Source organism: Rhinolophus sinicus, linkage group LG11, assembly GCF_036562045.2.
Source record: "Rhinolophus sinicus isolate RSC01 linkage group LG11, ASM3656204v1, whole genome shotgun sequence".
Classification (NCBI taxonomy): domain Eukaryota; kingdom Metazoa; phylum Chordata; class Mammalia; order Chiroptera; family Rhinolophidae; genus Rhinolophus; species Rhinolophus sinicus.
Window position 1 is genome coordinate 65926650 of NC_133760.1, and position 15600 is coordinate 65942249.

Here is a 15600-nt window from a genome sequence, read left to right on the forward strand (position 1 = left end):
CTTTCCAGAGAAACTACCTATGTACAGGGCACCTCCTCCGTCGTTTCCTCCAATTCTGCTTCTCAGCCTGAGAAATCTCCCAGGAGATCCATCTCAGCAGTTCGAGCCTGGGGGGCCTCCACTGGAACAGGAAGAACTCCTTTGACAACCTCCAAACCAGTATTAGTGTTCCTACCTCAAGCCCCTCATTTGTAATGCTTTTCCAAAATTCAACAGGATCATCTAGACCATTTGCAATATCAGCACCACATCCACAAATTAAGAAAAACATCAGCAAATTCCTACACCACAATATAAACTCCACGAGAACAGAAAGTTATATTTTTTTCGTTCACTAAATGTAATTCCTGGTGCCTACAAGAATGCTTGGTATATAGAAGGTCATCAGTGTGCACTGGTTGAACGAATGAAATATCTAGAACCATATGCCAACATGATGGCAGAGCGCTCACTAGCAAAATCAGTTTTCCAGATCCTAATAACGTGGCTTAAAAATCGCTTGTGTTTCTTGGAACCAGTCACTTAAACACAGAAGCACCTCCTTTATTTCAAAAGAGCGTCCCTTACGTGATCATCTACACAAAAGTAAATGTTACCTTGTCTCCACTGTTGCTAGGAAGGATCCTATTATCCAGGGAGAGCACCCTCCTGAAAATTTAGTGTTCAAGAAATCACAGTGGGACTATGAAGTAGTTAGAACTGAATGACAACAAAAGCACTATTTTGAAAACTATTACAAATAAACAAGGGAAATTTCTCCTCAAGGGGAATTTATAGCCGTGAAGTATATTTTAGAAAATAAGAAAGAATGGAAATCAATGTGTTCAGTATTTAACTTGAGAAGCTACTTTTTTAAATGAATACGTATTAAACTCAACAAAAGTGAGAGATTAATAAAAATAAATATAGAAATTAAACAAATATATGTTTAAAAAGAAACAGACATTATCTACAAAATCTGGCTATTTGAAAAGATTATAGACAAACTTTTATAGGGTTGTCTAAAAATATAAGACAAAATAGATAAAAGTAGGCTATAACTGTAGGTACTATAGAGAATTTTTAAATAATAAGAGAATGCTATGAACCATATACCAAAATTTTAAAGGCTTAAATGTTAAATTTAATGAATAAAGAAAAACGTAAATTACCAAAATTGACTCAAGAAGAAATACAAAACCCATATAAACTAATAACCATGAGCGAAACTGAATTTTCAAAATATGATGATTTCAGAGATGAGATTTACCAACGTTAAGGAACAAAGAACACCTATCTCATATAAACTCTTACAGAAAATAGAAAAACGGAAATTTCCAAATGCATTTTATGAGGGTAGCATATCATACAAAAAACTGGGCTAGACTCAGAGGAAAGAGGAATAAAAATTGGTGGAAGAAATATCAGTACCTTAAGCTAATGCAGATGACACCATCCTACTGGCAGAATGTAGCAATGATTTGAAACGACTTCTAAGGAAAGTGAAAGAAGAAAACTGCCAAAGCAGGACTGCATTGGAACATCAAGGAGACAAAAGTCATGACTACAAAAAAACTCCAACTTTAACACAGACAATGAAGACATCAAAATTGTTAAAGATCTTGCTTTACTCTGGTTCAGTCATCAATTCCAATGGAGACTGCCGCCAAGAAATCAAGAGAAGGCTGAGACTCGGAAGGGCAGCAATGGAAGAATCAGGAAAGATCCTCAGGAGCAAAGATGTGTCATTAGCGACCAAGGCTAAGATCGTCCACACCTTCATAGTCCCCATTACCATGCTTGGATGCAAAAGTTGAACAGTGAAGAAGGCTGGTAGGAAAAATAAAAATGATTCATTTGAAATACGGTGTTGGAGGAGAGCCCTATGGGTACTCTGGACCGCCAGAAAAACAAACAAGGGGGTCCTAAACCTGAAACATTGCTGGAGACAAAAAAAAACAAAACAAAACTGAAGCTGTTCTACTTTGGGCACATCACGAGAAGGCAGGGGAAAACAGAAGGCAGCAGGAAAAGAGGAGGACCAAGTATGAGATGCATTGACTCCGTAAAAGAAGCCATAGGCATGCGACTCCAGGAGCTGGGCAGGAATGCTGAGGACAGGACATGGTGGACGTCACTCATTTATAGTGTTGCCAGGAGTCAGAGTTGACTCAATGGCACAGAACGACAACAACCCTGATACCAAACAGGGACAAGAGCAGAACAAGAGAAGAAAATTACCAGCCAATCTCATTTATGAACATAGATGCTAAAATTAGAAAGCATTCACAAACTGCATGAAGCAGTGTATTAAAAAAAACAATAATACATGTGGCAAAACAAGGTTTATCTCAAAGAATGCAAAGATATGTGCACATTAGAAAAAACTATCCAAGTGACCTGCTACATTAACATATCAGAGACAAAACCTATAATCATCTCCACAGTTTTAGAAAAAGTACTTAACAAAATTCAATATTCATTTCATGGTTTTAAAATAGTCCTACTTTAAACTCAACTGGGATAGAAGGGAACTCCTTAACCTGATAAAGGGTTTCTACCAAAAACTTACAACAAATATCACAAATAATGATAACAAATTAGAAACATTCTCGAAATAGGAAAACAATGCTTGCTCTCACCCTTAGTATTGGATGTTATATTGGAGGTCCCAGGCCATCCATTGAGATAAAAAGGGAAAAGTATCGAGAGTGTTATTTACAGATAATATGATTATCTACATGATACATGAAAATACAAGAGAATTTGCAAATAAACTAATAAGAAAGTTCAGCATGTTTGCTAAAACAAGATTATTTCAAAATCAATAAATTTCCAAACAGCAGCAATAACCAATTAAAAGCTTTCAAAAGAATCCAACTTATAACAGCAACAAAAGCTGTAAAGTACCTAGGAATAAATCTAACAAAGAGGTACAAGAGTGTTATAAATAAATCATAAAATGTTATTGAAGGAGATAAAGAAATCAGAATAATATTAATGTATTAGATAACTCAATTTTATAAAGATGTCATATCTCCCAAAATTTAACCTATAAATTTAACTCAGCAAAATACCAAAAAGATTTTTCAGTGGAAGTTGACAAACTGATGCTACAGTTAGCATGGAAGAGCAGAAGTCCAAAAATGGCCAGTACAATTTTTAAAATGAACAAAGGGGAGAAATGCCCTTCTAGAGATGAGGACTTATTATAAAGCCATAATGATTGAAACAGTGTGGTATTAGCTGAGAATTGGTTTGATCAGTGGAAAAGGACAAAGTAGGAACATGTCCATGAATATATGGAAATTTAATTTACAATCACGGTGGCATTATACATTAATGGGGGAATGAAAGACTGTTAAGTAAACCAGGTCAGGACAACAGGTTTTCCATATGGGGGAAGGGGGAGTAAAATTGAACTCCTATTTTGCACCATTCAAAAAAAATAAGTCCCAGATGGATCAATTTTACAAGTGTAGAAAGCAAAATTTTACAGCATTAAGGGGAAAAAAAAACAACATAGGAGGCTATCTTCATGGCATTAGGGATAGAGAGTTCTTCAATAAAACACACAAATGACACAAGCTATAAAGAAAGAGATCAGTGAATATGACTACATTTAAAATTTTCTCTAGTACAACAGACATCAAAAGCAGTTATAAGAGGAGCCACAGACTGAGACGATATAATGTTTATATGCATGAACTCCTACAAATCAAGAGGAAAAAAGATGAAAGTATTTACAGCCCATTGGAAAAAAATGGATGACTGTGAAAAAACAAATCACAGACTCAGAAACCTTAATAGCCAATAAAATGCTCAACCTCACTAGCAGTGAGGGAAATTCAAATAAAACAATGAAATGCTGGGTTTTTAAAAAATCAAATCATCAGAAATAAGCCTGAATCTAGAAAGTATTGAAGGTTATGTGAGGGAAACAATGCTCAAACAGTGCTGATGGGAAAACCATTTGGCAGGCTCTAATAAAACTGAAAATGTGTGTGTAGGCTTGCAATTTCCCATCTAGGTAGACACACAGAGAAATCCTCACATATGTGCAAGGGACATATGTAAACGTATGTTCATACCAGCATTGCTCATAATACCAAAACATGGATAGCAGCTTAAATATTCAATAGGGGAGTACATAAACATGGTATATTTACGTGCACGGATCTACAATATAGCAATTAAAATGACTTAACTGGATTTATATTTATCAACATGGAGAGAAAGAATAAGAACATACCATGAAGGAAAAAAGAAACAAGTCATAGAATAGGTGCAGTCTAACACCACATGTGTACATTTTAAAAAATCAAAGCAAATTCTGTATTTTTATGGGATCATGTGTAGTAAAAGCATAAAGCCTAGATTGTAGAGTTATATACCCAATTCATGATAGTGTTTGCCTTTGGAGAAAAGGGTGGAGAATGGTGTTGGAGAGGACTACAAACAGACTTCAATTTTATCAGCAATGTTGAATACTTCAATTGAAAAAAAAATAGACCTGAAATAGATATGGCAAAATGTTAACATTTACCAATTATATGAGATAGGTAAGTGGGTGCTTTCCAGAGTCTCTGCGTTATAAAATATCTTTACATTTTTTCTAAACAGTGAAAGAAAAACAGCTATTAAAGAATTCTATCTCACAAAATTTTACTATGTGTAGATTGAGAGTTAATCGTCTAAAATTTTGAGGCAAGGAACTTTACAATAATTATTTGTTTTAGAATAGAATCTCCATAAAAATAATAAAGCTGACAGTATTATATGACTACTAAAATGAATAGATTCTATAGGTATCAATATGAATAGTTCTCAAAATCATATTGAGGAAAAAAGTAAGTTGCAAAATGATATGTACATTACTGTACCATTTATAAAGAAAATTTTAAATATATATAAACATTGATATATATATTTACATATAAACAAACATAGGTAATTAGGTAATAAAAGTATAATAACAAATACTGGAAAAATACACACATTTTAATACTGATTACCTAGGGAAGTAAGGAGGGAGAAAGGTGAATGGGACTGGGGAGAGAAAGTGACATTCAACTCTGTCATCTTTAATATAAATTAAAAACCTGAAGCAAATATGATAAATATCTCACATTTGATTATTCTAGGAAGCAAATACACGAAGGTATGTTATTCTTGATGTATATATATTTTTAATTTTCAAAAGAATACTGAAGAATTACAAATAAAATGCACATTATTCAATAATATATCATTAAAGCTTGTGTACATCAGAAACAGTGCTATGACTATTTTAGAAAGCATCCTGTTTGCTTTTCTATGTGTTTTCAATTTTTTTAACAATCAAAGGAGGGGAAAAAAGCAATGAAGAAATATAAAATATATACACAAATAGCTGATTATATGAAAAAGAAAAACCTCCACAATCACAAAACACCACATGAGCAATTCTGTATCATTTACTGCATTTTATTTTTAATTTTTGTCAAAAGAAAAATAAAAGATGTTGCCTAATTGGAAACGTGACTTTCTATTATTAAAATTGTGGGAGTCCATTTTAATGTGTTTATCTCGCTACTAGTCTATAATTTATATTTCAGCGTGGAAATTTGTTCGTATGCCTGTGACAGGTTAATGCAGTTTAAACACGCATTTTTCTTTCGTTGGTTGAATAGTTAAATCGTTACTCAAAGGATTTTAAGTTTCAATTTCAACCATGAGAGGATTCTTTGCTTTTTCAAGGTTAAAAATGTTTCTGGTTCAAAACGCTATTAATTAATGGCTACGTAGTGGATCTATTTAGGGAATTGGTACCGACCCTGGATTAACAGTGGAACTGTTAAATGAGAAAACTTTTTTGATGCAGACTTGGGGAGATTTTAAATTTGGTCTGACAGCGGTGGACAGAAGTGAAATGCAATTCCAGCCCGCTTAACGAACGATCGTAATTATGAATCGAAAGACAGGTCAGGTATTAGCGATTTTTTTTCCTTAAAAGAAAAAAACACAAACTTTCTCGGACTCCGCCGGACACCCAGCTGGCGGAGGACCAGCGGGCGAGGGGGGGGCGAAGCCGGCAGGCTGCCCAGAAGTTACGATCGGGGAGTTTTCTCTTTATTAAAATTACCTGGCTCGCCAGCAGAGGCAAGAACGCGGAGACAAGATAATTTCTTAGGCTGTTAAAAAGGACTTAGGCCGGTGGGCCGCGCGTTCCGAGGGGGTGTCCTGCGGGCCAGGGCGGGTCCCGCCGCCCCCGCGGGCTCCGGTGCGTCAGGGGCGCGTCAGGCGGGGCGGGCTCCGCGCGGGCGGCGGCGGCGGCGGCGGGCGGCGGGCGGCGCGCACCGGGCCTCCTGCTTCTCGCTCCGAGGCTGCGGGACGGACGCTCCCGGGAACTCTCTCGCCCGCGGCCGGCCGCGCTCGGACGGCGCACGCCGGCGGCCCGGCAGTGCCAGCATGTCAGCCGCCGTGGCGTGTCTGGACTACTTCGCCGCCGAGTGCTTGGTGTCCATGTCCGCGGGCGCCGTGGTTCACCGCCGCCCGCCGGACCCCGAGGGCGCGGGCGGAGCCGCAGGCTCGGAGGTGGGTGCGGCGGCGGCGCCGCCGGAGTCCGCTCTGCTGGGTCCGGGGCCACCGGGGCCCGCGTCGGTCCCCCCGCTCCCCCAGGTCCCCGCCCCCAGCCCCGGCGCGGGCGGCGCCGCGCCCCACCTGCTGGCTGCAAGCGTCTTGGCTGACTTGCGCGGTGGCTCTGGGGAGGGCTTCGGGGAGAACTCCGGGGAAGCTCTGCGCGCCTCGTTCGGCTCCTCCGGCCCGACCCCGTGCTCCGGCCCAGCCCTGTGCTCGGAGCCGGCCCCGGCCTCCAGCGCGGCCGAGGTCTCCGCGCCCGCGCGCTCCTCTGGCGCGCTTGAGGTCCCCGGTGCTCCTGCCGTCCGCGGAGCGCCTGCCGTCCTGGCCGCCGTCTCTGGCGCGGGCCCTGGAGTGGGCCCCGCCCCCGCCACGGGCCCAGTCCCCCGTCGGAGGCCTGTCACACCTGCTGCCAAGCGCCACCGCTGCCCCTTCCCGGGCTGCAACAAAGCCTATTACAAGTCGTCGCATCTGAAGTCCCACCAGCGCACCCACACGGGTGAGCGCCCTTTCTCCTGCGACTGGCTCGACTGCGACAAGAAGTTCACGCGCTCCGACGAGCTGGCCCGCCACTACAGGACGCACACGGGCGAGAAGCGCTTCTCCTGCCCCCTCTGCCCCAAGCAGTTCTCCCGGAGCGACCACCTGACCAAGCACGCCCGCCGCCACCCAGCCTATCATCCCGACATGATCGAGTACCGGGGGCGCCGTCGCACCCCCCGCGTCGAAGCGCAACCCGCCAGCCTGGTGGACAGCTCCGGCTCCGTCCCCGGCCAGGCGCTCAACCTCAGCCTGTCTGACAGTCATTGCTATTAGTCGTCCCCTCAAGGATGATGCCCCCAGGCCGTTGTCCCTGCCTTCTCTCTGCCCATCCCTCTTTCCCAGAGTCGTTAGCCCAAGGCACAGACTGGTTCCTCCGCTCTGAGGGTGGGTCCCGGCAGGCATGATGGACCCTGGGGAGGGACTGGGGGCCTGAAAATAACAGGAATTCTTACAACACCTATATCATCCTAAAAGGGGGGGTTGCCTCAAGACAGCCCCCAGGAACTGGTGAGAAGGGATGAACCCGGGTACTCTCCAGAGTCCTGAAGATTTCTCCCTTCCCTGGAAGCAGAGATGTGAAACTGGAATTCTCAGGTGCCTGAGGAGCTCCCAGTCTTAAAGGACTCTGGTGTCTTACCCACCCACCAGGGCGGACCTTGGAGAGGGTATCACGGGTGGCAGTCCAGGACTGGGGTGGTGAGAGGCCTTTGGAAACAGAAATGGATTTCTATTTCTGTAAACAGCAATGTTTACTAATTTATTTTTAGTATCTTTTAAACAGGGATCCCAGGTTGATGGGAGGTTGATGTCCTCCACTCCCCAATTGCCCCAGCTACCTCTGCTAGGAGAGGCTATGTACGAGTCCATGTGGATGTATGGCTGGGAGATGCTTCTTGGTGTCTGGGGAGTGGTGCGAGTCTGCTTTGCAGGTCCTGTTGCATGGTTTGGAACCCTGCACTTGTGTGTAGCCTTTCTTCCCATTTGGATTCCTGCTCTGGGAGGGTAACTTCCTGGCTCACTCTCACAATAAGAGTGGTTTAAAATTTTAGAAACAGCCATAAAAGCACCAGAAATAAAGGGTGGTCCAGGATAGTTTCCCTTCAACCAGAGGGTGAACCCAAATGATGTCATGTGAGATAGGTCCTAAATAGGATCCAGGGAAACAGGACATGTGGTTCCAGCTGCCCACTCCAATTAATCTCAGGTGTGGTAGATTCCGTTCATTTCTTAAAGGCTAACTAGTGGCTTATTTCTTTGGGGGGGGGGGTCTGGGCATTTTTGTTTCAGCAACAGGTGAGTTGGTGGTTTGAGGAGGGGAAAGTGAGTGGCTTCGTCCAAAGAGGTGGCTGCCCTGAATTTGGGGAAGGAACAGCAAGGTGAAAATTATTATCAAAATAAAAGGACCCTCTCCCCTGACCTTGGAGTCCCTCCAAGTTACACCCTCAGGACCCCTCTACCCCAATGCAGGAATTGAGCATCAGTGGTATTTATTTTTTTCTATATGTGTCTCTGCTGCTATGGATGAAGTCATCGGCCACTTTGCTTATGTATGTGTGAGTGTGTATCTATGTGACCCTTTCATTAGAGATGGGGCTGAAAGGCATTTCCTGCTCTAGTAAGGTTTCCCTTGGCCCCCTTCTGAATTTCTTGTAATAGTCCATCAGTCACACTTGTGGAGGATGCCATAATCTCAAAGGACTGTAACAGGCATCTAGTTAAACTGCTTTCCCCTATTTTGTAGATGAAGACACTGAAGCCTAGATAAGCTCAAAGTCACGTGCTAAATTGCTGGCAAACGCTATGACTAGAACTTAAGTATCTAGCTTTCTAAGTCACTCTTTCCCTTATGCTTGGTTACCCTACCTCCTTTCTCTCTTTTGCCATAGTCAGAGTACACCACTCTCCCTTCCTGCCATCAGGATCTCCTTTCTCCCTATTCTCTATTACTTCTATGTTTCTTCAAATGTTTCGTCCCCGCAGAAGCTTTTGCTTATTATGTTAAACCTGAAAGCCCTTTTCTTAGCAGATTGAGCCCATTCCCTCCTTCCACACCACGTGGACTTAAAGTGGGAATGACTCTTGGGCATCTTGGGAGAGATTTTATCTTTTGACTTGGTAGATTAATTTTCAATCCCAATTCTATTCTTTTTCTGTTTCTGGGCATTCCAGCTTCCTTGAGAGAGTGAGTGATACGAACCTCACATTGGAACTCTACTAAGTGCTCCTACACAGAGAGAAGGGTCGTTAGGAATGACCCAAAGGGATGTCCTGTGACCGTGAAAAGGTTCAGTGTTTTCTGATGTGGAATAAGCAGGGCAGGTGGGTCACTCCTTGGGTTACATATAGGAAGAGGAGGCTCCCACTTGTGGAGGTGGGTTTTGGTGGTGGGAAGAGTTCCTCCCGTGGCTCTGTTTGTCTCCCAGTTGGAAGTAGGTAGGAAGGGCACACCAGGCCCCCATGAGGATGATGATTTTCCCTTTGTCCCCTCAGTTGAAGATCTGCTATTGGGTAGGTGGACCAATGAAGCTAACAGGAGAGAGACTCCCACTGATTATAATGGAATCGGGCTCAAGAAAGCTTGGCTTTTCCAACCACCCTTTGATAAATAACTTTTCATTCTCAAGCTCCCAAGTAGTGTCCTTTTTTGGGTTCTTCTACTTTGGGGGCTTTTGTCTGGGGATGGCTTCTGATAGTGTAAATGTGGCATGTTTTTCAATGACTCCTCCTAGGACTTCCAGTGGTGGAGAGGGAGACACCCAGAACACTAGAGTAGCCACATAATCGAGGCAAGATTTGTAAGCTGATCTTTCTTAGTCATGGGTATTGCTGTTATCCTTTTCACTCCAGTGGCCAGACAGTCCTTAAGGGGAAATGGCTCAGAAGGGGTTTCCTAGTTTTATTGGTGTTTTTTTTTTTTTCATTTCTTTCTTTCTTTTTTTTTGTTTTTTTTGTTAGCCAGATGGAGCTCAGTGAGTGAATGTGTCTGGGGGTTGGTTGGGGTCAGCCTGAACCACTGGGCCCTTGCTCTACCCCTGCCATCCTGAGTTCTAATGTAGGAATTACCTAGTAACAGACTCTATTAATAGCGCCCTACCTTTAATCTGGGTTGGGAGCTGGGAATGAATTCCAGGTCATACCTTGGGTGTGAGGGAATTGGGTCCCTACCCCTGCTGGGAGGGGATAAAAAGTACCAGCCTTGCCCCCACTCATGGGAATAAGAATCTATCATTTGTCCCTAATTCCCTGTTCTCCAAGAAGGGAAATATGTTGGAATGTCACTCTTGGACCCTATCTGTACCTCACTTCTCATGAAGGAAGATTATGTTCTCTGATGGAGTTGTAGGAAAGAAAGTCATGGTACACACACGCACACGCATACGTGTGCACGCTCTTAGCTCTCTCTCTTTTGCACCTCTTTGCCTGTAATGTGTATGCATTCCATTCAGATCCAGCTTTCATAAGCACCTGCTGAGGCCCAGGCCTGCCTTCCAGAGGCAGGTGTGAAGAGCACCTCTCTTTGTCTCCACTTTTGGAGCAGCCATGCCCCCTTGCAGCTCTCCAGGTAAGTGCTTCCTTTGTATATTCTCCTTTGGGTGGGTAATCCCAATACCAGGAATTGGGAAGGGTGGGATAGGCAATGGAGGGATGGTATTAGAAAGCCCAATTTTGGCCATAGATACAGATTCATCAACAAAATACTGATATGTTGATGCTCATTTGTCTGATTCCTGTATCATTACTCGGATGAGAACCTAGAGAGGAAAGGAATATGATTAATTTTTCTCCCTCATGCCCCAACACATGCAAATATTCCTTGGCTATTAAACCTGGAGGAAATAGCCACTCTGACTAGAATTAGGGGACCAAAATAAGATGTGTGGAGATGGGACATCTGGTATACCAGGGCACAGGAGTTTGGTGCTTTAGTAATCTTGGGCCTTTGAGTTCTTTGGCCTTTTCAAGTTCTAACATCTCATGGTAAGCAAGTCACTATTTTTTAGAGGTACTGGACATAGGGCTTTGCAAAAATAGACTACATTGTGTTGGATATTGATTCATATAGATACAGGTAAAATAGGCTTGCTGCAGAAGGGAGAGGCACTACTGAATGGAAAACTCTGTGTTGCCTTTATTCTCAGCCAGAATTGCAGATGAGGATTTGAAGGTACAATGGCTTAAGTCCCACATGTACTTCAAAACACAAATTTGGGAGACTTTAGCCCTTAAATTGTGATGCTGGGGATTAGCAGGGCACATTAGATCAGTTTCACCCAATTTGGTTCCCTTTTGTCTTGATTTGAATTGCATCCTTTCACAAGCCCAGGGAAAGACCTATGGGAGGGACCAAGTTCTTTCATTCATATGGTGTATCTAGAGTCACCTTCTAATTATGTCCCAAGTTAGTGCCAGATGTGTTGATTATATAAGACCTGACAGTGGGATTTCAGGGATTCAAGCTGTGTGTTCAATCACAGAGGAATGGTGGATTTTAATTATAAATATAAAAAGAGGAATGCAAATGTTTGTTGTATCAGGGTTTGAGGTAGGGAGAAGCAATACTATTATAATCCCAAAAGCTAGGACAAGTATTGAAAAGGGTTTTGCCTGGCTTCTTCTCTCCCTAGGAATCACATCTATTCAGGAAATCAAGTAGCAGCCATATTTGTTTCAAATATATATTTAGATTGTGCAGTCAAAAGGGAAGCAATGGGAGGATGAAAAAATGAATAAAGGAAGACAGGCCAGTTGAGCTGGAGGAAGAGAAGGATTTCTTTAGAAGAAAGGTTGTGTTCTTAAAGGACAGAATTGACAGTACAAATGGGAAAATAAGAAAGACCAGTAGCTACCCAGTCTTAAAGATGGGATTATAAAAGAGGGTGGTAGTTTAGTCATTTTTAAGTTAGAGGAAGTGATTGAAAACCAAAGAGATATAACAAAAGAGTGGAAGCAAGCTCTCAGAAAACAGAAATGCCCCCGTCCAAAGAAATATTGAGAGGTACCTACCTAAATCTGCAGAGCACACAATGAGAAATCATCCCTTCAGCACTGAGCCAGGTATACTAGAAGGTTACAGAAAATATAGACATACCTCCAACATTTTTAGCTTCACTTCAGTGATAGTACCACTATAGATGGGAGTATAAAAATGGCTTGAAGAGTGCACAGAGTTAGATCTCTAAGGAAGACCATAAGGTAGATGAGATACATGAAATATATCAAAGTAACTAATCAAATTAGAGATTAGGAAGAAAAAAAAAGCATAATCATCTCCTGTGGTTCCAAAACAAGTACAGATGCGCCTCGATTTAACGATGGGGTTATGTTCCAATAAACCCATCGTAAGTTGAAAATATTGTTAAATTGAAAATGCTTTCGATATACCCAACCTATTGAACATCATAGCTTATCCTAAGCTACCTTAAATGTGCTCAGAACACTTAACATTAGCCTACAGTCAGGCAAAATCATCTAACACAAAGCCTTTATACTTTATAATAAAGTGTTGAATATCTCATGTAATTTATGTAATTATGGCTTACGCCTTCATGCTGGGCCATTATGCGGAGTTTCTGTTCAAGAGTGATTGTCTTCCTTCTCCTCTTCTCACCAGAAGCAGGAGACACAAACGGGCATTTTGTAGATGGGACAGGATGCAAAAACACAAAACACAATATCCAGAAACACCCTATGTTCTAGGGTATTGGTTGTTTACCCTCGGAATCATGTGAGTGACAGGGAGCTGACTCTGCCCAGCATCAGGAAAAAGTATTGTGCTGCATATCACTGGGCCCCCAAACGATCAAAATTCAAAGTACAGTTTTTATTTAATGTGTTTTGCTTTCACACCATCGCAAAGTCAAAAAGTCGTTACATTGTACCATTGTAAGTTGGGGACATCTGTATTTGTTAAAATGCAACACCAATTTGTGATTTAACGTAAAAACACCTTAACAAACTAGTAACAAAAGAGAATTTCTTAAATTGATAAAGATTATCCACCAAAAGCCTATAGTAAACCTCAAACTTAATGTTGAGGTCTATAGGTATTCCTGTTGACCATATGGTAAGGTAGAAAGACAGTCTCAGCGAACTCCAGGCAGGCAGTCACATAAAAATACCACGGAAAATAGAACCAAATAGCCATGCATTGGGAAATTTAAATTCAAACCTATGCGTAATTCAGATAAAAGGGGCAATTCCCAGAATTTAGAACTGAGTGAAAACCAAAAACACTAAATAGCAAAAGTGTGATGCAAGCAAATGGCACTTGGAAAGGAAGTGTAGTTTATAGCCTTAAACTTTTTATGTAAAAAAGAATGACCTAAGCTTATTTAAAGTGAATGAACTAAGCTTTCAACCCCCAGAAGAAGAGGAAACCCAAAGAAAGTAGAAAGAGACATAACTATGGACCATGCATTCTCAGTAGGGAAAATATTGTTCCCAAGAGAGTGAAAATTGGCTCTTAAGGGATGAAAAAAAAAAAAAATCACAATAGTTGTGGCCCTCTAAGTGACCATACTATATAAATACATATACACCCTATGTGTTGTTTAAGATTGGGGGTGGGGGGAAGGAAGTAATGATTAGGGAAATAATTGTCTAATAAGGCTCCTAGAGGGGTGATAATGAAAAAAAGAAATTGAAAAACACTGCCATAGATAAAAGCAGAAAATAGAGAAACGGGAAAAAAATGAATAGAGTTGGTAAAAACTCATTTTAAAACTTGTTTTAAAAGCCTAAGAAACAGATTTCTTTGGCACATATGATTATGAAAAATGAAAGAAGGCCAGAAAAAGTTATCAGGAATGAAAAAGAACACAAAATCATAACACACAAGCAGTTTTTTAAAATTATAAGAGAATAATGCCAACAATTTTATATCAATAGAGTTGAAAAATATATGGATAATTGTATAGGAAAATATAAATTTTCAAAATGGTCTGAAACTGAAATGGTAGTCAGAAATCTATCCCCAAAAAAGGCATTAGGTCTAGGTGGTTGCATAGGCAAGTTCTCTAAACCTTCTAGAAACAGATAACTTCCATCTTTTATAAGTTGTACAAAATCATAAAAAAGATAGAAAATTAACCAATTTATGTTACATAGTTAAGTTAACCTTAATACCAAAATAAGATGAAAGACAAGAAAAACCAAATGTAATACTTTTTTCTATAAGGATAGGTGCAAAGATCCCAAGTCAAATGCTAGAAATTTTAATTCAGCAGTGAATGAAAAGAATAATAAATGCATCATGGTCTTGTGAAGTTCATCTCAGGAATGCAAGATTAATTCAATAATAGAGATCTGTCAATATAATTCACTACATTAATCAAAGAAAAGGAGAAAATCAATTACTTTCTTACATGCCAGCAATCATCAATCAGAAAATGTAATAGACTAAGTGATTCCATATAGAGTATCAATGACTAACATAAAGAATCTTTAGAGACAAGACTATAAAACGTTTACTGAGTGACAGAAAATACGAACATATGACTAAGTGGAGATAAATAATGTCTGTGAATGGTAAAACTCAATGCTATAAAGATGTCAGTCTTTTTCTCAAATTTATATATTTAATGAACTCCAATGAAAACCCCCTGATCTTTTTTCATAAAGTTTTTTCAAGGAAATATTACAGAAGATCCTGGGGGAGCAAGGGGAAGAGGAGGAAGGGAGAATTGCGTTACCAGATACCAAAATATTACAAAGCTGTTGTTGTTAAAACAGTGCCGAGACAGACAAATAGGTAAATGAATTTGAATAAAGAACTGAGAAATAGACCTGTGAATATAGAAGAATTTGACATATAAGAGAGATGGCATTTCCCATCAGTGGGGAAAAGAGACCAGTCAATAGATGCTATTGGGACAGATGGCCTTTCATGAGAAAAGAAAACAAATTCAAACACAACGTTTCTATCTCAAATCTTTCAGAAAAAATAAATGCCAGGTAGTAAAGACCTAAATATTTTTAAGCTATAAAAAGTATTAGTCAAAAAATCTGGAAAATTTATCATAATTGGATAAACAAGACCTTGTTTAGGACACAAACATTTTTAAAATAAAAATTTAAAGACAGAAGACAAATTTGCATCAAAATTCTAAAATGTTTTACATCTGTAAGCCTAAGCGAAATCAAATATCAAGCTACACTCTGAAAAAAAACATTTAACAGGCACAGGGTTACTATCCAGAATCTATAGAGAACCCAAAATTTAAGAGATAAGGATCAAAAGTGATGAAAGGACAGTAACAGACAATTTAAAGAAAGAACCGGGATTGAGAAATAGTCAATAGGTCTTTAACCTTTTATGATGCTTTCACTCTTTTAAAAGAAGAATATCTTCAAGCATTGCTTGTGTAAGTTCAAATAAATCATTTGAGAATATTTTAAAAGGGGGAAATACCATTGGTTAAAAAAACAAAAGCAGATGGTAGGGTAGGAAATGATACACCA

General features: G+C 40.7%; 1 protein-coding gene across 1 annotated transcript; it reads left to right on the top strand.

Moving 5' to 3' along the window:
- The first annotated feature begins 6133 nt into the window (after positions 1 to 6133).
- On the top strand, positions 6134 to 8378 carry KLF14 (KLF transcription factor 14). The gene has a single exon (XM_019749933.2). It carries the CDS (start codon positions 6430 to 6432, stop codon positions 7411 to 7413), a length of 984 nt encoding a protein of 327 aa, XP_019605492.2. The 5' UTR covers positions 6134 to 6429; the 3' UTR covers positions 7414 to 8378.
- The last annotated feature ends 7222 nt before the right edge of the window (positions 8379 to 15600 follow it).

Coding starts and splice junctions, on each gene's coding strand:
- KLF14 (XM_019749933.2), top strand. CDS start 6,430: ATGTCAGCCGCCGTGGCGTGTCTGGACTACTTCGCCGCCGAGTGCTTG.